Below are 19971 nucleotides of genomic sequence, written 5' to 3'. Positions count from 1 at the left end.
CTGTGGAACACAAACACACACACACGGACCACACACACGCGCGCACACGTACACACACTGCGCTGTGAATGAATGGATCATCAAACGAGAAAATGTAAACATGAATAAACTGCCCTCACGTGACTTGTTTTAAAATCTGACACAGTCCACCATCTGTTTCTACATGACGTCACTGCACCCTCTATATAATTTGTCACCGTCGTTAAGGATGGTAGGTCACACCTGACAATTACAATCAGGAGCGCCCCCTTCTTTGTCTAAACGCGCCACCAAGTGAGCATATTGAGCTACTGCAGGTGCATTTACATTCAGGCATCTTGGCAGCCACCTCTCCGGGGTCCTCCCAGAAGTGCATGGTAGAGTAGAAACAGAGCGTCAGAGCAGCAAAGCTAAAAACAAGCTTTTTTCCAGCTCTCACGTTGTGTATGTAACCTAACGTAACTTCTGTTGGCAGACGGACGTCATTATATGCAGGCTGGTCTCCTAAAGACAACACATTGTCTTGTTTCCGGGACCTTTACACTGTGAAAACAGTGAAATTAGCCCAAACTGCTGTTAGCTTGGTTAGCTAGCTGGATGTGTTGAACAGCAACCTCTTGTTTTGCTCTCACTTCTCCAGTGAAGGAGATGGATGGTTATCCCGGGGTCACTGGCGGGGATTCAACAAAGCAACAGGAGAGACATTACTACCTGTTGTCTGAGCTGCAAACCTTAGTGAAAGATTTACCCAGGTAATGTTGCCCAGCCTTCAGAGAAGTGATCACAGCAGTTGGTGTCTCAGGTTTATCTGTATGAATGATTTATTGACTGCAACCCGCTGTTCATTGTTGTTCTTCTCCTTTGTGTTTAGCTCCTTCCAGCAGCGCCTGTCCTACAACACACTGAGTGACCTGGCTCTGGCGCTCATAGATGGGACGGTGTATGAGATCGTGCAGGGGCTCCTGGATATTCAGCATCTGACTGAAAAGAATCTGTACCAGCAGAGGCAGAAGCTGCACGGTGAACACCAAGGTCAGTGCTCCACAGAAAACATGCAGTGACTGATGAGGTCTGTTCACAAGCCTATTCCTGTTACCTGGGTAAAATCGGGAATTCCTCTGAAATCCAACACGATGCAGAGTTCCAAACCTGCTTCATGAAAAGGGGGCCTTGTTGGGAGGTTCGTAACTGCAGATGCTGCTGTGACGCTTGACTGCTTATCCTTTGTGTGTGCAGCACTCAAACAGGAGCTTTTACGAAAAAACAAAGACGCTCTGCAGTCGTGCAAGTCTCACAACCTTGGGCTTCTCAAATCAAACCAACAATCAGAAGTAGAGGTGAGGCAATGAAATCCTAATACCTCTGTTTGTAGAAAAAAATGTGTCTAAATATGTCTACATGTTGATTGGTTTACTAACATAATTTCTCATCAGGCTCTGGACATACGTGTGCGAGAGGAACAAAAAATGATGGATAAGAAGATTGTAGCTGAAATGGATCAGAAAGTGATAGACCAGCAGAACACCCTGGAGAAGGCTGGAGTCCCAGGGTTTTATATCACCACAAATCCTCAGGTAACCCTCTTTGACTGTTCACTTACTGAAGTTGAAATGTAATGCCCTGAATTGTGGGGTAGGATACAAATTTGAACTTTTTCCATACAGATAAATGTCCAGCAGATGGCAAAGTGTGTCCTCACCTCTTGCTTCTTGTGTTTCAGGAGCTGACAATGCAGATGAACCTACTTGAACTGGTCCTCAAGCTTCAACAGAAAGAGTCACAATCTGGAATACTATGAGGAAGATAATGAAGAAGCTTTATTTTAGCATAAATACCAACGGTAACAATGCAGTTACTCTGAGATTCCCCGTGTCTCAGTCCGCATGTAACTTACATGGCTGTCTGTAGGAAGCAGCAAGTTCAGAGAATGTTGAACACAGGTTGTCCCGAGTGTTTTGGTCATCACCATCATAAGCCAGTTGGAGAGATGAATATGGCTTGTAAAGCACTAAATGCTATGTCACACATAAACATTGAATTTATTTGTTTTGCTTCAAATCCTTAAAAGACACATTAAAGGACATGAAAAGAGGACCAGGGGTGGCTGTAAATGAAACTAAGGCAGTGACCTTCCTGTATAAGATTATTTTGAAGTGCCTCTTGGTGCCTTTGGAGCAGCTAGCCATGTTTGAGGTGAAAACAAAAGCGTAATGCCTTTGGGTGTAAACAGAGCTCTAAACGTGCGATCAAATACAAAGCCGAATTTTGTACCTGTTCATATTTTTTATTGCGTTTTTGCCATTCCTAAAGTCATTCTGGCACGTTGTGAGAAAACCTGATGTTTACCAGCCGCTGGACATTTGTAAAGTGGACCAGCTGCGACGGACCTGCCCTCATGATGTTCACCTCAAATATCTAAAGTAGAAACAGGGTGACATGTCTCTGTTCCGAACAGTCTATGTGAGGCTATGGGTTCACGTTATGTGTTGAGCTTTCCTCTTTATATTTGCACTGATATTTTGAAAATTTAGTTCTGTTGACGCTGATCTTTTTCATGACTAATATGTGAAGTACTGTACTGAATTATTTCACAGTGTTCATCAGTTCATGTTCTAGTAAATACATCTGCAGCTAAACATTATGTGGCCTCTATTGATGTATTGTCTCCTTTTGTAGGACACACTGTTAGTGGTCCAAACTCTTACTGCTAGTCCTCTGACCAGGGCCAAAAGCACTTCTATCATCCATCATCTTTTACAAACAAAGTTTTCTTACGATCACATATAAAGCCCCATGGTCAGACACCTGATGCATAAACTGCAGAGGACGGAGGATGTTTGATCTTTTTCTTATGCACATTTAAGAAACATAAGAGACAGTTGTTTCCCTGTTGGCATTATAACCTGTTCTGTGACATGTTTGCACTGTTTGAGTTTGTTCTTTTGACATCCACTGGTCACATGAATGGTTTAAATAAACGGTAAATTGTTATTACTTGGGGTGCTTACTCATCTTAAATATGTATGATTCTTAAACATGTTCACATTTATATTTAAGTGATAGCTACCCAAAAATGAAAATTCACAAATTATCTACTCACCACTATGGCCGGGGTGAAGTGTTTGAGTCCACAAAAGAATTTAGGAGTTTCATGGGTAAACAGGATTGCATTGAATTGGATTTTGTTTTGAAATCTCCAATTCAAACTCTGTTTACCCCTCAAACTTTCAAAGTTATTTGTGGACTCAAACTCTTCACCCTCCCCTCCATCGCATAGGGAACTATCCCTTTAAGGGGCTTACCTATCCCTTAAAGGTGCGTACCTATCTAACATAAATATGATTCTCTAACTTTTTCACTTTTATATTAAATCAATTTTATAAACAGAAAGGCCCGAGGACCTCCTGTGGGCCCATCTGCTGTAGATAATCTCTTCCTGTGTATAAAGGGTGGGGTCTATATATGGGTGGGCTGCAGTGGGGAAGCCCCGTCGGTGGCCCGGAGGTGACTGTGCCTTTAAGAAGCGTGCTGGCTTTATTCTCGCTCACCTTCTGCTCCATCATCACCAGGCGATGCGCCTCAGCAACTTCCAGCCGCCGCGGACCTGCAGCTCGGATGATCCTGAACAACTGAGGTAAAACCGTCTTTTTATTCCTCCCTCATATCTCTCTCTCTCCTTTCTCTTCATGTGTGAATACAGCGCGGATCCCGTCAAATAATCCCTCTCCCCCCTCGACCGTAGAGTGCGACGACGCTCCCAGGCAGCCTCCACGCAGGATAGAGGAAGTCTAATGATCCTCACTTCTTATAAAATATTCATTTTACATTAAATGTACAGTGCTGCAGTGTTTGTCTCCCCACGGCTACACGTCGTGAGTGGATGTGTGTAGTTGACAGTCGATGTTTTGGTGTAAATCGTGTTTTGAGGCAGTGGGTTTATTTCTAAAGGGAAATAAAGCCTTACGTAATTAAAACGGAAGCATCCTGCTGTCGCCATATGCCCGTCTGCCTATCCACCGAGGGCAGGGATCTGATGCTCCTCCACCCGGAACTGGAGGACGAATACTGGATGTGTAGGATGAAAAGACTACACGTTTAACAAATCAAATAAAGAAAAACATGTATCTCCATGATCTATCGTTGCTACATTACTAGATCTCATATTACACATGAGCGGTGCCTTTGAGATGACGTGGTCTGCCCCTTCACTGTGATGTTGAGCATCCATTCGGCCTCGGTGTAAAATGTAGATAAAACCGAAACATTGGGAAACAGTAAAATAGATCACACCATAAAAAGACTGACACGTGCTTTTTATTTGGTATTTAGTTTTATTTACAACCTGAAATGTTATGTGATTCATATAAAAAAAAAATTATTTGTTTACAGAGTGTATTAAGTCGTCTTTTCACTCAACTCTCATGTAATAACTTCACAAGCATTGCTACAAATAATATTTAACCAAAATAGAAAAAAGTCACCACTTCCTCCAAAGCTAGCGATGATGTATCTTCCAGCACATTTGTATTAAATTATTAATATTGTCATTAATAATGAACATCCTGTATATTATTATTCTAAACTCAGTCACAACATAAATTATTGTAATGTGCCCTAAACAAGTCCACTATTATGATTATGATTAATGTTATAAGTATATCCTTATTACCATCAGTAATCAGAGCCGCCTTCATTGCTGCTGTTATTATTATTGAGACTGTCATTAAGTTGTCATTGTACATTTATTGATCAATACTTTCCATAAATACAATAGCTGAGCCTGGAAAAGACCTATGCAAAGTGGCTTGGGACAGACTGGACCTACTGTACATGTCCATTAGCAGATCTGAATAAAAAGTTAGGAGCCCTGCAGACTTACAACAACATGTCAAGATATACAGCTAAAGCATTGAGCTGAACCGTCATCCAAACCAGCCTGACCTCATAAAACTGCAGTGGCTTGTCTTGTTCTGATTGTGAAAATGCTTGTGCTGTGTCTTCCAGGTCATCTTCATAGACAGGTAATGGATCCAGTTTGACTGTTACAACACCATCCTGCCCTGCTGGCCCGTCTGACTCTGTAGCTATGGCAACTTGTCCAAGAGGCTGCGCACCGGCGGTGCGTCTCTGTCAGAGACTGAACCGTCTCAAGACACTGGATGATGACATGATGGCCACGTCGCTGAAACGCTGCCTCTCCACCCTGGACCTGACTCTGCTGGGTGTTGGCGGCATGGTGGGCTCTGGCCTTTATGTCCTGACTGGGACAGTGGCTAAAGACATGGTCGGGCCTGCTATCATCTTATCTTTCATTTTTGCAGGTTTTGCTTCTTTATTGGCTGCGTTTTGTTATGCAGAGTTTGGCGCACGGATTCCCAAAACAGGATCGGCCTACATGTTTACCTACGTTTCCGTGGGAGAGGTCTGGGCGTTTCTCATTGGTTGGAATGTGATTCTGGAGAACATGATTGGTGGAGCTGCTGTGGCACGTGCCTGGAGTGGCTATCTGGACTCCATTTTTAATCATGCGATCCAGAACTACACAGAGACACACATAATGCAGTGGAACGTGCCCATCCTTGCCCATTACCCTGACCTACTCGCAGCAGGAATCCTAGTCGTTGCCTCATTCTTCATTTCCTTTGGAGTTCAGGTGTCCTCTTACCTCAATCACATCTTCTCCGTCATTAGTATGGCTGTCATCGTTTTCATACTGGTGTTTGGCTTTGTCCTGGCGGAACCAGCCAACTGGAGCCAGAAAGAAGGAGGCTTTGCACCTTTCGGGTTGTCTGGAATACTCGCAGGCTCGGCCACGTGCTTCTATGCGTTTGTGGGCTTTGATGTAATCGCTTCATCAAGTGAAGAGGCAAAGAATCCACAGAAAGCAGTTCCCATTGCCACTGCGATCTCCCTGGCACTGGCAGCGACGGCTTATATCCTGGTCTCCACAGTGCTCACACTAATGGTACCCTGGCATACGCTGGACCCCAACTCAGCTCTGGCAGATGCTTTCTTCCGCCGTGGTTACAGTTGGGCCGGAGTCATTGTGGCAATAGGTTCTATCTGTGGTGAGTGCATATACTGAGAAGTGCAATTTAAAGCAACACTATGTAACTTTTAGTGAGCAACAACAGCCCCCCCTGCAGCCACATGTGGTAATTAATTATTTTTGCCTCCGTGTACAAGGGATAAAGTGGTTTTCATGAAGACAAAAAATGAGGGGTATATATCACCCACGACCCCCAGTTAACTGAACTAGAAAAGCTGCTGCTTCAACAAACTCCATTTTATAGTTTTTAAGTTACCTTACTGGATATTGGAGACAAATCCTGTTTTTTAAGGACCTCTATATCTTTTAAACTGATCTACACTCCGGCATTAGGGCATGGTCACATACACACAAATGTAAAGTGAGGCAAAGTTTAACTCCACGTGAAGCCAACCTGCAATTTTTCTTGCTACTGGAAGCAAATGTTTTATTCGCCTCCTCAAACGCACGCTGAAGGTTAACTACTGCCCAACTCTAATTTTGATCAGTCACTCAGTTCCACACTGCAGCACCATTCTCTCTATTTCAAGATAGTGTATCATCAAACTCAGATTGAAGCTTCTATTTTTAGGTTAAAACAATCAAATTGTGTTGCTTTGAATGGCTGTTTGTACATTTTGTTGATCTGCACTGTGTTATGTTTTGTGTTATGTTCTGATCAGTAGTCTTTGTTCCCATTTCTAGCGATGAACACCGTGCTGCTCTGTAATCTGTTCTCCCTCCCTCGGATCGTATATGCCATGGCAGAGGATGGGTTGTTCTTTTCCTTTTTTGCACGTGTCAATCCCATCACCAAAGTCCCTGTCAATGCAATATTGGTCTTTGGAGTCCTCATGGCCATCATGGCTCTGATCTTTGACCTGGAGGCCCTGGTTCAGTTCCTCTCCATCGGCACTCTCCTGGCGTACACCTTTGTGGCAGCGAGCGTCATTGTGCTACGTTTCCAGCCTGACAAAAGCAGCTCCAAGGGGACCGCGTCCACATCTCCCAACCCCAATGCCGAGCCTTCCCCGGCCCCTTCAGAGTCCCAGACCATAACGGAGGACAGCGGGGAGCTGAAGCAGTACGAGTCCTTCTCTGACAAACTCCAGCTGGTGGAGCAGCAGAAGACGAGAGAGCGGCGAGGGGTGGGACAGCTGAAGGCCTTCTGGGAACCATACCTAGGCCGGCTGCTTGGGGACTGTGAACCGGGCGAGACGGTGGCCTTTTGTGTGCTGACTCTGATAGTGAGCTCAGTATCCCTCTGCTCTGTGCTGGAGTTTGGTACCCAGCAGCTGCACCTTCCTGTCTGGAGCGTCACAACGCTGCTGGTGATTTTTAGCATTGCATACGTCCTCAGCATGGCGCTTATATGGATTCATGAGCCGCAAACCAACAGAAAAACATTCCAGGTGAGCTGCTTTATGGATTTTAGTTGGTAAAGTAAAGTGTTATATGATTGCTGAGTTTGTCACTGTCCATTTCCCTACTCATGGCAATAACAGTTAAATCAAACAACAGTTAATGTTATTTATTTTAAGCCATTTGTATGATTGGAGAATGACTGCAGTTGTATTGTTTTGTAGGTACCTCTGGTTCCATTGACCCCAGGTGCCAGTATCCTCATCAATGTGTTCCTCATGATGAAGCTCAGCCCTCTAACCTGGATTCGCTTCACTGTGTGGATTGCAATAGGTAAGAAGGAACTGGATTTATGCAGAAAACAAAATGGACCAAAAACCTGACCCAGACTTACCAGAAGTTTCGGTAATATATTCCTTAATACAAGAATAGTTTAATTAAAAAACTAATAAAAAGGTTTTACTGCAGACATCAGATATTAAAATGTTATGTACAACCACTTACCAGCATGTTAAGGGGATTTTGGTTTACGTAAAGACAAATCAATCGTTTACATGTCATGTGTGGCTTGTTAAGTCCGTAAGTAGTGTGAATATATTATCAGAAAGCACTTGCCTCCTGTTGCTTGTCAATGTGATGCACATAATTGTTACATCAGGCAAGTCAACCTGTTCTTAAGGACATAAACCCACTTGTCAGCAAACCTCTGAGGATGGTTGAACAGCTTTAAAGTCCTGTCAGGGAGAGGAGATCACTGGGGACGCGTGATTAGCTGCATTAGCTTAAGGCTTCTCTGAACCAGAAAACCATTTAAACCCCCCTGTCAGACTTCAGCAGGTTAAGAAGTTGCAACCTCGTGGAATACTGCACGTATATTAGAATCTCTCACACTAACCTTCCATAGTGGCAATTGCAAAAATTAAGAATGGGAGTCCCTCATTCGATAGCAGAGTTAATTAAAGTAAGCAACATTAAACCAGTGTAGCATGGCTGTACACTTGTTTAGCCATTTAGTTATCTCAGCTATCTCAGAAGATCACTTAATGTATTTTTTTCAATACTTATTCTATTATTATTTTATTCACATTATATTATATTATTATTATTATATATTATTATTATACAGAACACAGACCATGATTCTCAAACCCCTCCCCTTTCCCTATGAACTCAATTTGGGGTGAAACAAAATCCATATCACTAAAAACAGAATTGAAATAAATTAAATTGTAAAATTGAGTGGATACATATAAGACACAAAGGGGTTGGGTGGGGGTGACTCAAAGCACTCCCATGAATTTAATTTGGGAACCAGAATAACACGCTCACTCTGAGGGTGCTTTTATTGTGAGTCATCCCCGTTCCTTGTGTCTCTGTCCCCAGGTCTCATTGTGTATTTCGGCTATGGGATCTGGCACAGTAAGGAGGGCAGGCGGGAGCTGCAGCCCAAAGACCTGGCCGCCCGCTACGTGGTGCTCCCAAGCGGCAGCCTGGTGGAAACCGTGCAGCCCGTCCAGCCTGACGGTCAGGTGGACAACCCGGCGCACCAAATCAACGCCGCCTCCACCTCAGAGGAGTTCGCCGAAAAGAGATGATTTGTGACCAAATATAGTCATCGTGACAACTGCCTGGTGTTATCTGATGTCTCCCACTGAAAAAGCTGTACTATTACTAGTGTACTGTCTGTATCTCACTCCCTGTTAGTGTGTGACTTGCCTTCCACAGTCTGTACTCATTGCTCTGCAAATGTAAGCAAACCACAGGATGGGACGCACGCTCGCTGTCTCGTCCTGGTTGTGAAGCCTAATTTGTATATCTTGTAACATTCGAATGTACAGTAGAGAACTTTATCACTGTCCCGTGAACTTCTTGCATCAAATTTATGTGACATCCTCTTAGTCCAGCTCTCTACTCTCAACTCTGCCAGTTTGTCAGACTCCATGTGCTTGCTCCAGGTTATCTATTGTGCTTTCTTTGTGACAAACTGTTCTTTTAGTTATTTTGTATTCTTACATGAATCTGGAGCTGGAAAATCTACATTCACCCAAAATATAATTCTGTTGTTAACAGAACACACCATTGGAGTTTTGAAGAAATCATCTCGAGAATCATAAGGATCCATTTGTTGCATGTTTTTTTTAGTCAAGCAGAGGAATGCACAGACTTTGGGGAATTTATGCCTTTTTCTCAAACTCTTACTTGTCCTCGAAGCCTCAGGAGAACCTTGAGGCTCTGTTTATAGACTGCCCTACCTTTAGTGGTTTCTGACCTATTTTCATTATAATATCTGAATATATTCTGCATATTCATTTTTTCTATGATTATTATCCCTTTTTTGCTCTCACACAGATATCATTACTTTCACTTTTTGTGTTTCCTGTTCCTGTTTTGTGTCTGTGCTAAATGAATTAGCCCTAAATATGTTTTGCATACCACGATTAGTCTCCATAAGTAATGTGTTCACCTTTTAATTGGCTGAGCCGCATTTTAGTGCTTCACTGAATCTAAATCTCATCCCATGACCCTGTTTTTTCTTGTGTCACCGATCTTGTGCAGGTTTTTCTCACGCACCTGTAGACAGCATTCCTTCCCCCTCTCTCCCTGTTGGCATGAGATTATGATATATCAAAGCACATAGATTACTGAGTTTAATATAGTGTTATATTTTATTATATGCTATATGACCAATTTCCAGAGATAAGTTGGAAATTATTGGACACATGAGTCGAGCACATGCCTACTGAATGGGATTCTTCAAACACAGGGTAAAATTTATGTCAGACACTGGTTAAATTAAACCTGAGATGGGCCCCTGTAATCCCAGCAGATTTGCAGCAGTCCCTGTCACCAGTCTGCAGCTTGACCCAGATCAGAGAAAAGCACATGTGTGAGAACATCTCATTCTACACCGATAACATTCCCACAGCCTACACGGTGTCAATAAATGAACGCGGGCATTAATTTTTTTAATCAAAAACGTGAATCTAGATTCTGTTTCTCCTCTTTTGTTTTTATTTGAGTTTGTATTTGCATGTGTTGCATAAGAAACCAATGGCCTTAAACATGTAATCAGTGCAGAAAGGCTTCCAAAGCTAAAGTAGTCTGTGATATTTATTTGTGTGTTGCATAAAACTCTTATAACGGAATTCACGCTTTCTTATTATTAAACCAAAACACAAACATGGAAGCGGATGTACACTAAGAGGCATTTTTGCATAGTTACAAAAATAATTTTGTACAATTTTGCACACCATTTTCTGGTAAATTTGTCTCAGAGTTATGCTTTTGATGTTGGAGCTGGTGGCAAACATTAATACTGTGGTGCTTTTTTTAGCTGAAAGTTTTCTCACCTCTTTCTTTCGTCTTTTTTGTGCCAGGAAGCACAATTACAAATAATCCAGTTCTTTCTTTTTTGGAATAGTATTGTATTCTGTACTTTGACATCAAGGTCTCAGATCTTTTTCTGTTATGTGTACGTCTGTATAAAATGCTATGACTGTGTCATCAATTAAAAAATAAATGTTTTGAAGCAGCATTTACAAAAATCTGAATTGTGGACATATCGTGTGTCGTTTCAAAGAATCAAATTTCATACATTTTGTATTTTTTTTTTTTCTAAATACTATCAGAAGACTATAACTCACATAAGTCTTGAGTTGATGTAACATACAATTCACAAAAAGAAGGAAAGGAAAACTAAAAAGGAAAAAGATATCATCTGCTAAGGAGGATATGTTTTCTGTCTGGTTATTGGTTCAGATCGGGATCAGGGGGCGGACACATCGTCGTGTTTTTTTTCAACAGGGTGAGATTTGTTGATTTCCATGAGAAAAATTCATAGATCTTGATGAGAAATATCTGTAATATTAAGGGGACCACTATTTATGAGTGTGTGATATTTGGTGCACATTCAAATAAACCAGTTCTAGTTAATTTAAATGTTGTTTTATAGGGAGACTGTTGGTGAAGTATGAGCTCTACCGAGAGCTATTCAATGTTCCTTTGTTTTATTCTGTGAACAGTTTGTTCAAACCAATGGAAAAAAAAAACAAGAAAAATACCTTTAATGTATCATTTCCTTTCTTACTATTCCTGGTTACAACAGCGCTCTCTGGTGGAGTTTACACAATCACAGTTCCTTCTTGTGAAAGGTGAGAGGCAGGACACAATACTGCTTTGTCCTTATGGAGAGCAAGGACGTGCACAGACATTTTGGGGGGAAGGGGCTCAAGTGAGAAAAAGGGCACTTCTCATAATTATTTATAAAAAATAAATAGCCTCAAACTCACACAATTTTTAAATACTCAACAGTTCAAATAGAGACAATGGTCTTCTTTAGTATTCACTAGGTTTCTATCTACAGCAGCAAAAACAAAATAAACTATCCCATAATCTACATGTTTTTTATCCTACTAGTTTTTAGTATGTATTTTTTATAACTTTTCTCTGTGTAAATAAGATAATCTGTTGAGAAAATGCAGAAATACAGCAACTTTATTGAAATCATTACAAAAAAGGCATTAAACTTTGACATGAATAGTATTACAAGTAATAAATAACATAAAATGTTTGGAATTGTTACTTTTTTTCTACAAGATAACCTTCAGCTTCCATAGCCAAGCAACTGGATACTGGATTGTCTGAATACATTTTTTTTTTTTTTTTTTTAAAGCACACCAGAAAAAGGGCAGTTTCTCTCTTTAAAAAAAAAAAAGGTAGGGGCTCAAGCCCCCTTTTTATGTCTAGGGTGCATGTACCAGCTCACACTATATTTTCTGTACAGTGTGACGATCATGATGATGATCAAAGCCACAACAAGGGTTGACTATGATGAGTATTGACTATGATGTTGAACTCTATATATTCAGAACAGTTTGTCACTTTGATCATTTCCAGAATTGTACCTCTGAAAAAAGACGCCAGAAGATTACATCTATATTGACTTATAGACAAATATTGACTTCACCTTCAAAATGCTTGATTATCCGTTAATTGATCCGTCCGAATACACACCAGGTAATACTCACATCGATATTTTTGTTAAAACTAAGTTTGAAGATGAACTGATCTGTTAACACATGCATCTGTGGACTGATTGTTGTAAAACAAAATAATATTTTTTTAAAAACTCAGTAAACGATCTTATTTGATAATTAATATGTATTTATCAGCATTTTCTATGTATTTATCAGCACATAAGCTTGTTGCATGCTGAGGTAGAGAAATATTTATTATCATTTATCAGTCAGATAAATATAGAGCAGTGAAACGCATAGGATTTCCTCTGGATTGTAGTGAAGTAGTAGAAATATTTTGTACTTGGTGTTTTTATCCCTGATGCTTTATACTTTTAAAGTATCTCAATCCCAGTTTCTTATCAATTTCAGATGCCAGCGACGATGAAGGAGACAACAATCCACCTTCCTGGATCCTGAACATATGGTCAGCAATGTTAGATGAGACCCGTAACAGGGAGATGCGGGAAGTGGCCTGGGGAGTACCCCAGGACCAGTTGGAGGAACCAAACAACCAATCACCTCCTTGTGATGTCCGAGATGGGTCTCCATTGGTGAACTGGATGGGATTTCACGCGGAGCAGCATCCAATTCAACCTCAACCACAGGTAACAGATATTATTCATCTTTGGATCGTCATGTTTGGGAGGACAATATTAAGATCAGGACAGAGATTATACAAGGCTGGGTTGGGTATACATATGTGACACCAGGGGGACAGATGACACAGAGGAGGCGGTTTGTCTCACCCCCTGTTTTGTGTGTGTTCTTGTTTTCAGTTCAACAATGTGCCAACAGCGATGCACACCAGGCACCTGGAGGTGAGGCTGGCTCCTGTTGGATTATTGTACGTATCACACACATTCATTTAAACACACACATCTCTGAGCCTCTGTTTGTATCTTCAAACACGTTTTTTACGTATTCTAATGAGTCTAATTTTGTTTATGTAGCAAAGGAAAGATGATTTACGGAGCTCCAGGAGACAGAGTTCCTTCTCCAGTGAACGTCCACAACTCAGAGTAAGTCTGTCTGTCTAGTTCACAGTCACCTCATGTGTCATATATTTATATTTATTTGTGTACAAGATGCTCCCACAGTTGTACACATTGGTAATTTATGTTCTCTGTCCGTTTTTTATGTTTTCCCACAGAAAGAGGAAACATGAGAGCCAGCAGGATGATGAGAGGCCTTACGTCCCGAAGCCACCCAACGCCTTCATGCTTTTCATGAAGGAGCAGAGGCCGTACATTCTGGCCACCCACAAATCCACTGACTCTGCCACTGTCAGCATGATTATTGGAAGGAAGGTATGTGTCTTTGCTCTGTAGGTTTGAGACTCAGTGTCACACAAACTTCATCAGACAGTGTCTGAGACCACACTTCTAAAACCTTCCTCTAACTTTAATCTTGACAGTAAGTTTTATTTCTGTGCATTATTTGTTACTTATTTTCACTTTACAAGAGAACAGATCTAAGGTTTCAATACAGGACCTATACCGACTCATGCAGATCTATGTGGATTATGCCTGTTTGTGCACTAGTCAGCCTGTGGTTATATGTAGTTGTGTGTTGCTGAGTGCGCTGACAGTGTGTTGCTGTGTCTTCACAGTGGAGGGCGCTGTCAGAAAACAAGCGGGATAAATATTATAAAGAAGCAAAGAGGCTGAAGCAGCTTCACAACCAACTCTACCCGGATTGGTCAGAAAAGGAAAATTATGTAAGTACAGTGCTCACAAACAACTCATGCATGTTCACATCATAAGATTACATGGTGCAACACGGCCACTGATAAGAGTTTAGATCAGCTGATGTCGGATTGAACGTCTGACATGTTTATTTTTCTGTCCAGGGCCAAAAGCAGAAAAGGTTCAGGAAGAGCGGCCCCAGAGACGACTGAAGGTACGTTAATAATGATGTGGTTTCATGTGAAATGTGCCTAAATTATAAGACAAGTGACCACGTAGATATATCTAACTTTTAAAATGAAGTTCAATAAATCATTTAATAATAGTACATTTGGAAATATAGAATATAAAACATAATAAACAAACAATGACAAAAGTTGATTTTCTCTCAAACTTAATGGAAGAGGTCAGAACTTTTGTAAATGTCTATTTTGACCTTTATATTGACCTGATCAATTTCTTTCCCCTCTCTCCAGGAAGCATCTTCCTCACTGCATGATGAATCCATAGGACACTTCTAACTGAGCAGTTGGAGCCCTCCTCCCCTCACTGTACATATTCCCCTGATGACTCATCCTCTTTTTATTACCTTTTAATGTTCATATTTTATATCTCTGTGCATCTTAATAAAAAAATGAAATTATTCCTTTTGTATCATCTTGTTCTGTCTCCCGTGCTGAAGCTACTATAACAAGTTAAATTATAAATACTTGACAGCATTCATGTTACACAATCATGTATGAGTCTGTGTGAGTCTGAGAGAGGCCTCATTAGGTTGAAAGAATTATAGATAGATAGATAGATTACTTTATTCATCCCCGAAGGGAAATTAAGTCGTCATAGCAGCCGGTATATTTGAATACAATAAAATACAATACAATACAATAATATATATAGCTCCATTATAACTCCATGGACTGAGTTTATTTTAGCCTGAAGAAATCAATTAATAATATTTTGTTTGTTTAGCTCAAATTCAAAATTTGCAGCATCTTTTGCCCTAAACTTAACAGATCAAGCCTCAGCAATGTCAATGATCTTCCTTTACATCCTCACTCTAAGCTTTCAATTTGGCTTCAGGAGACTCAGGGGACACAGACACTAGATTGTCTTAGAATTATTTCTAGTTGTCATGATTTAGTACATATTATATATTATTAGAGTGTACAGTTTAGATTGCTCCACATAACTCAAGCACTGCTGCTGCAACACATGTAAAAATACATAAAAACTTCATCAGTGTCTTTATTTTCTTTTATGATTTTTGTGAAGCAAACAATTTTACTGTTTGTGAGTGTTTGATTTCAATATTTGTTTTTGAAGTAAGACATGAGTTTATCCACAGGTATTTTTATTTGTATTTAGCAAATACATTAAATTCAGAGATTGCATTATGAATTCGATCTAAATTCCTTTTTCTGATGTATCATATGAGTGAGGCCTATTCTTTAATATCTGACCTCATGGGATGTTTATTAACATGTTGACACATCAGTCACACTATAGAACAATATAATGCATTACCAACCAAATAGTGTTTGTTAGGTGATAAGTTGCAACACAATCGTATCCTAAAAATTTGACATCATCTTGTGTATTGGTCTGTTTCTTATAAAAAAGAAGAGAAAGAACAAGCCAAATTAAGTTGACATTATCTACCTTCCATACATAGGTGGAGGGAACCAAACATGTATATTTGGTTCCCTCCCCCTGTTACTGCGTCCCAGCCGTGCTGCACTGCTGTGCCTGTTGAACAAAGAAGAGATAAAGCAACAATTAAGCCACAGTTTCATGATTAATCATTTATAAAAGAACATTATTTAGAGTGCTTACAGTGAACTGTTAGATTAGTGTCAGATAATTATTTTGAATTTCCATTCATCCTACCCTCGAAACAAAATGAGCTCTCTCCCTCAGTTTGTCCAGGCTGCTGTGTAGGGTAGCATTTTCCTGCTCCAGAACTTTTATGCGAACACAATTAGCCTGCATTTGTTTCTCCATGTCCAAAAGCACATTTCCTGTACCTTGAAAAGTTGCAAAGAAAGAATATGCAAGCATTCAACAGGACGACAACAGAGACAGGTGGCAAATAAATGACTGGAAACACACTTGTGGAATCACTATTGCTAACTATTTGAGTTCATCTTCCTGTTCTGTGTATTCCAAAGAGAGATGGTCAACATGCTAAGATTGAATAAATGCCTACTCTGTGGTTGGGCCTGCACTTGGGCGCTGAGCTCTGGAAAAGCCACCAACAGCTTCTCCCTCTCCAATAGAGCTTGCACATGTTCCTTCAGCTCAACCACGCTCTTCTCTAGTTCGGCCATGTTTGTTTCCACCGTCTCCTTCTCCTTTTGAAGGTCAAAACCCAAGACCTGTCAGAAAGATATACACAATGTAAGCATGAGCTGTATGTTTAAAGGCATTTATTATGGGTATTATTGTGGATAGGAGCACTAATACACCTGCTGTTGTGTTAGCTGAGCCTGCAGTTGCATCTTCTCCTCTGACATCTGTTGCAGCTCATTGTGTAGGTGATTCTGTCTCTCCTCTTCATCTCCCAACTGCCTCTGCAGCTCTTCACACTCTTCATCGAGGTCATCCACTCTCTCCAACAAAGACTTCTGCTTCGCCTGCATTGACTGGATGCACCAAAACTATTTACTAGCGTGTATTTGAATACTGCTGCACAACTGATCCATGAGTGAAACCGTAAACGTTTCCTAATCTGGTGTTTGTTGTGGCACTGACCTCTTGCTGGCAACAAGCGCTGTGGTACTTGGCTTTCTCCTTTTCAAGAAGAACTTGAGTTTCAGAGATGTCACTCTCTAGTTGCTGGATCCTGTTTTGTAGTTTACAACAGGCCTCTTCCTCCAAGTGCAAGGACTCTACTTTTTCCTGCAGTGCAATCTTCTCACATTCTACCAAAAAAAATCTGCATTATCGGTTTATTTTATGTGTGAAACTAAGCCACAAGTGTTTCATACAATCCTGAAAGATATAAACCCAAGATTTTAAATCATAAAAGTCTTTACCAAGTGCTTGCAATGCATCTTCCTGCGACAAAGTTTCTGTTGCAAAAAATAGAAAATAAAAGTATGAGTGCTGACTGTGATCTCTTTGTGTTCTCATCATATTCATGTGTGAGATTACTGCACCTCTCCTGAGTTGTTGTTTCTCCTCTTGCAACGTTGTCTCTGTTTCCTTCATGGACCTCTGTGCTTTGCTAAGTGAAAACTCCAGCTGGACAATGGTTGCCTGGCGTTTCTCTGTCTCCTGCTTGAAGTCTTTCCGTGCTCTTTCCAACTGAGTTCGGAATTTATCCCGCTCAGTCTCTGTTGCTGCTAATCTATCCCTAAGAGGGTGGACTGTAGCCCGCACATCTTGCATATGTTTCTCCAGCCGGCGCAGGTCCCTGAGTTGCTCATTGGCCCATTGGGCAACATCCCCTGTTGTCATGTGTCCAAGCTGCAGGGTGTCCTCCACAGCAGCCAACAGTGGCTGCAGAGAGGACGGAAGGCCCTCACTCTGAAACAGTTCCACCAAAGCATATCCTGTCTTTCTCAAGGTGGACTGCACCTGATGACAGGCGTCGCAGGGAGAGAGAGACGATTCCACTGTCTGACAGCCCACACTGCGACTCTCCGTTTTAGGACAGCATGGGGAGTTGTGGGAAGGACTGGAGGGTGAATGGTTCTGCAGGAAATACTTGAAGGAGCTGGATGAAGACCAGGCAGATGAGCAATGTCGGCAGCTGTCACTCTTTGAACTCACCTGGGGGGAAGCACACGACACAGTCTCTGTCTCATCACAGTCCAATGTCTTTGGTTTTGGCTGTTTCTTGCTGCCCTAAAACACAGAAGAAAAAGCATGAGAGAGTTATGGGAATTTATCCACTTTCTGTTCAAATCTTCTTCTAATAAATAAAACATGCCTACCGTGAGGCTGGCAAAATCAACTAAATTACTCCAGTAGTTTCTGACCACGAGACCAACTGACAGGCCTCCTTTCTGCTGGGTTTGTTCTCTCCTGGGGCTGCACCTCAGCTGCTCAACATAAGAACTGGAGCTTTGTAGAAGAAGCAGTAATCTTGATCAGGAAGAAAGAAAAATCTTGCTTTTGTTATCAGTAATCTTATGTGATTAATAAATACAGACAACTACCATATTTATATTATTATAATGAACACTAGCAGTAGTAGAAAACGAATAAATAGTAATATTAATATTATTGGGATTAGCATTACTCTTATAGAAATACCAATATTACAGTAATAATAACAACAACAATAATAATGGTACTGAATTACCTGTCAATTACAGGCTCTAGTAAGACACTATGGGAGTGCTGGTTGAATTCGCTCTCCCCCTCCACAAAGTCATACTGGCCCAGCAGAGCCACCATGTCCAGGTTACAGGAGACTTTGTCGGGGAACTTCCAGGAGGGGACGCGCAGCGGGCCGGTCCTGGAGAACACGTCCAAGATGGCTCCCTGAAGATCCACCAGGTCTCCCCGGAGGCTCTCGATACAGTCCTGACGTCCCAGGAACTGACTCATGTCTGACCCATAGACTGTAGGTCTGACCCCAGCTTAGCTCCCAATGAAACACAACTTCTGAGAGGGAGTGGGTGTAGTCTGTTGTCGACGAATCTCCCTGAGTGTGTGATATTTGGTGCACATTCAAATAAACTAGTTCTAGTTAATTTAAATGTGGTTTTATAGGGAGACTGTTGGTGAAGTATGAGCTCTACTGAGAGTTATTCAATGTTCCTTAGTTCTATTCTGTGAACAGTTTGCTCAAACCAATGGAAAAAATACAAAAAAAATACCTTTAATGTATCATTTCTTATACTTATTAAAAGGTTTTCAGTCATAAATTCCTGGTTACAACAGCGCTCTCTGGTGGAGTTTACACTTCACTCACAGGTCATTCTTGTGAAAGGTGAGAGGCAGGACACAATACTGCTTTGTCCTGATGGAGAGCAAGGACGTGCACAGACAGTTTGGGGGGAAGGGGCTCAAGTGAGAAAAAGGGCACTTCTCATAATTATTTATAAAAAATAAATACCCTCAAACTCACACAATTGTTAAATACTCAACGGTTCAAATAGAGACAATTGTCTTCTTTAGTATTCACTAAGTTTCTATCTACAGCAGCAAGAACAAAATAAACTATCCCATAATGTGCATGTATTTTATGCTACTAGTTTCTAGTATATATTTTTTATAACTTTTCTCGGTGTAAATAAGAAAACCAACCAAGCAACTATGTTTAGTTGCAGCCATTAAACATTGTGAATTCTGCTCTCCTTTCCTACTCATTTTATTAATTTTACTGGAAAAAAACTGCAAATATACTGGAAGAACACTGTTGTGATAATCTGTTGAGAAAATGCAGAAATACTGCAACTTTATTGAAATATTAACAAAAAAGGCATTAAACTTTGACATGAATAGTATTACAAGTAATAAATAAAATAAAATGTTTGGCATTGTTTAGTTACTTTTTTTCTACAAGATAACCGTCAGCTTCTATAGCCAAGCAACTGGATACTGGATTGTCTGAATACATTATTTTTTTTATTTTTTAAAGCACACCAGAAAAAGGGCACTTTCTCTCTTTAAAAAAAAAAAAGGTAGGGGCTCAAGCCCCCTTTTTATGTCTAGGGTGCATGTACCAGCTAACACTATATTTTCTGTACAGTGTGATGATCATGATGATGATCATAGCCACAACAAGGTTGACTATGATGAGTATTGACTTTGATGTTGAACTCTATATATTCAGAACAGTTTGTCACTTTGATCATTTCCAGAATTATACCTCTGAAAAAAGACGCCAGAAGATTACATCTGCAAATATTGACTTCACCTTCAAAATGCTTGATTATCCGTTAAT

General features: G+C 40.7%; 5 protein-coding genes and 1 long non-coding RNA gene across 6 annotated transcripts; 4 read left to right on the top strand and 2 right to left on the bottom strand.

The window, feature by feature from the left end:
• Positions 1 to 326: 326 nt before the first annotated feature.
• On the top strand, positions 327 to 2970 carry dgcr6 (DiGeorge syndrome critical region gene 6). The gene is made up of 5 exons (XM_062384930.1): positions 327 to 731; positions 851 to 1011; positions 1216 to 1316; positions 1413 to 1553; positions 1700 to 2970. The coding sequence occupies exons 1-5, from the start codon at positions 628 to 630 to the stop codon at positions 1775 to 1777; spliced, it is 585 nt and encodes a 194-aa protein (XP_062240914.1). The 5' UTR covers positions 327 to 627; the 3' UTR covers positions 1778 to 2970.
• A 576-nt stretch (positions 2971 to 3546) lies between these two features.
• On the top strand, positions 3547 to 11375 carry slc7a4 (solute carrier family 7 member 4). Its single transcript, XM_062379473.1, has 5 exons — positions 3547 to 3613; positions 4984 to 6047; positions 6713 to 7419; positions 7594 to 7702; positions 8753 to 11375. Exons 2-5 carry the CDS (start codon positions 5066 to 5068, stop codon positions 8962 to 8964), a joined length of 2010 nt encoding a protein of 669 aa, XP_062235457.1. The 5' UTR covers positions 3547 to 3613; positions 4984 to 5065; the 3' UTR covers positions 8965 to 11375.
• A 1666-nt stretch (positions 11376 to 13041) lies between these two features.
• On the top strand, positions 13042 to 13910 carry LOC133950894 (lymphoid enhancer-binding factor 1-like). Its single transcript, XM_062385063.1, has 3 exons — positions 13042 to 13231; positions 13338 to 13406; positions 13538 to 13910. The coding sequence occupies exons 1-3, from the start codon at positions 13185 to 13187 to the stop codon at positions 13713 to 13715; spliced, it is 294 nt and encodes a 97-aa protein (XP_062241047.1). The 5' UTR covers positions 13042 to 13184; the 3' UTR covers positions 13716 to 13910.
• A 126-nt stretch (positions 13911 to 14036) lies between these two features.
• LOC133950893 (uncharacterized) lies at positions 14037 to 14684 on the top strand. Its single transcript, XR_009920432.1, has 3 exons — positions 14037 to 14104; positions 14237 to 14286; positions 14549 to 14684. It is a non-coding gene; the product is annotated as an uncharacterized LOC133950893 (long non-coding RNA).
• A 742-nt stretch (positions 14685 to 15426) lies between these two features.
• LOC133949268 (coiled-coil domain-containing protein 157-like) lies at positions 15427 to 16812 on the bottom strand. Its single transcript, XM_062383413.1, has 4 exons — positions 16538 to 16812; positions 16279 to 16447; positions 15960 to 16096; positions 15427 to 15818 (listed from the first exon to the last, which is right to left on the bottom strand). Exons 1-4 carry the CDS (start codon positions 16709 to 16711, stop codon positions 15786 to 15788), a joined length of 513 nt encoding a protein of 170 aa, XP_062239397.1. The 5' UTR covers positions 16712 to 16812; the 3' UTR covers positions 15427 to 15785.
• Positions 16813 to 18377: 1565 nt separating this feature from the next.
• LOC133949284 (coiled-coil domain-containing protein 157-like) lies at positions 18378 to 18691 on the bottom strand. The gene has a single exon (XM_062383414.1). The coding sequence runs from the start codon at positions 18627 to 18629 to the stop codon at positions 18378 to 18380; it is 252 nt and encodes an 83-aa protein (XP_062239398.1). The 5' UTR covers positions 18630 to 18691.
• Between the last annotated feature and the right edge of the window lie 1280 nt (positions 18692 to 19971).

This window comes from Platichthys flesus, chromosome 3, assembly GCF_949316205.1.
Source record: "Platichthys flesus chromosome 3, fPlaFle2.1, whole genome shotgun sequence".
Taxonomy (NCBI): Eukaryota; Metazoa; Chordata; class Actinopteri; order Pleuronectiformes; family Pleuronectidae; genus Platichthys; species Platichthys flesus.
Note: the sequence above shows the minus strand (reverse complement) of the source record. Positions and strands in the feature narration are given on the sequence as shown.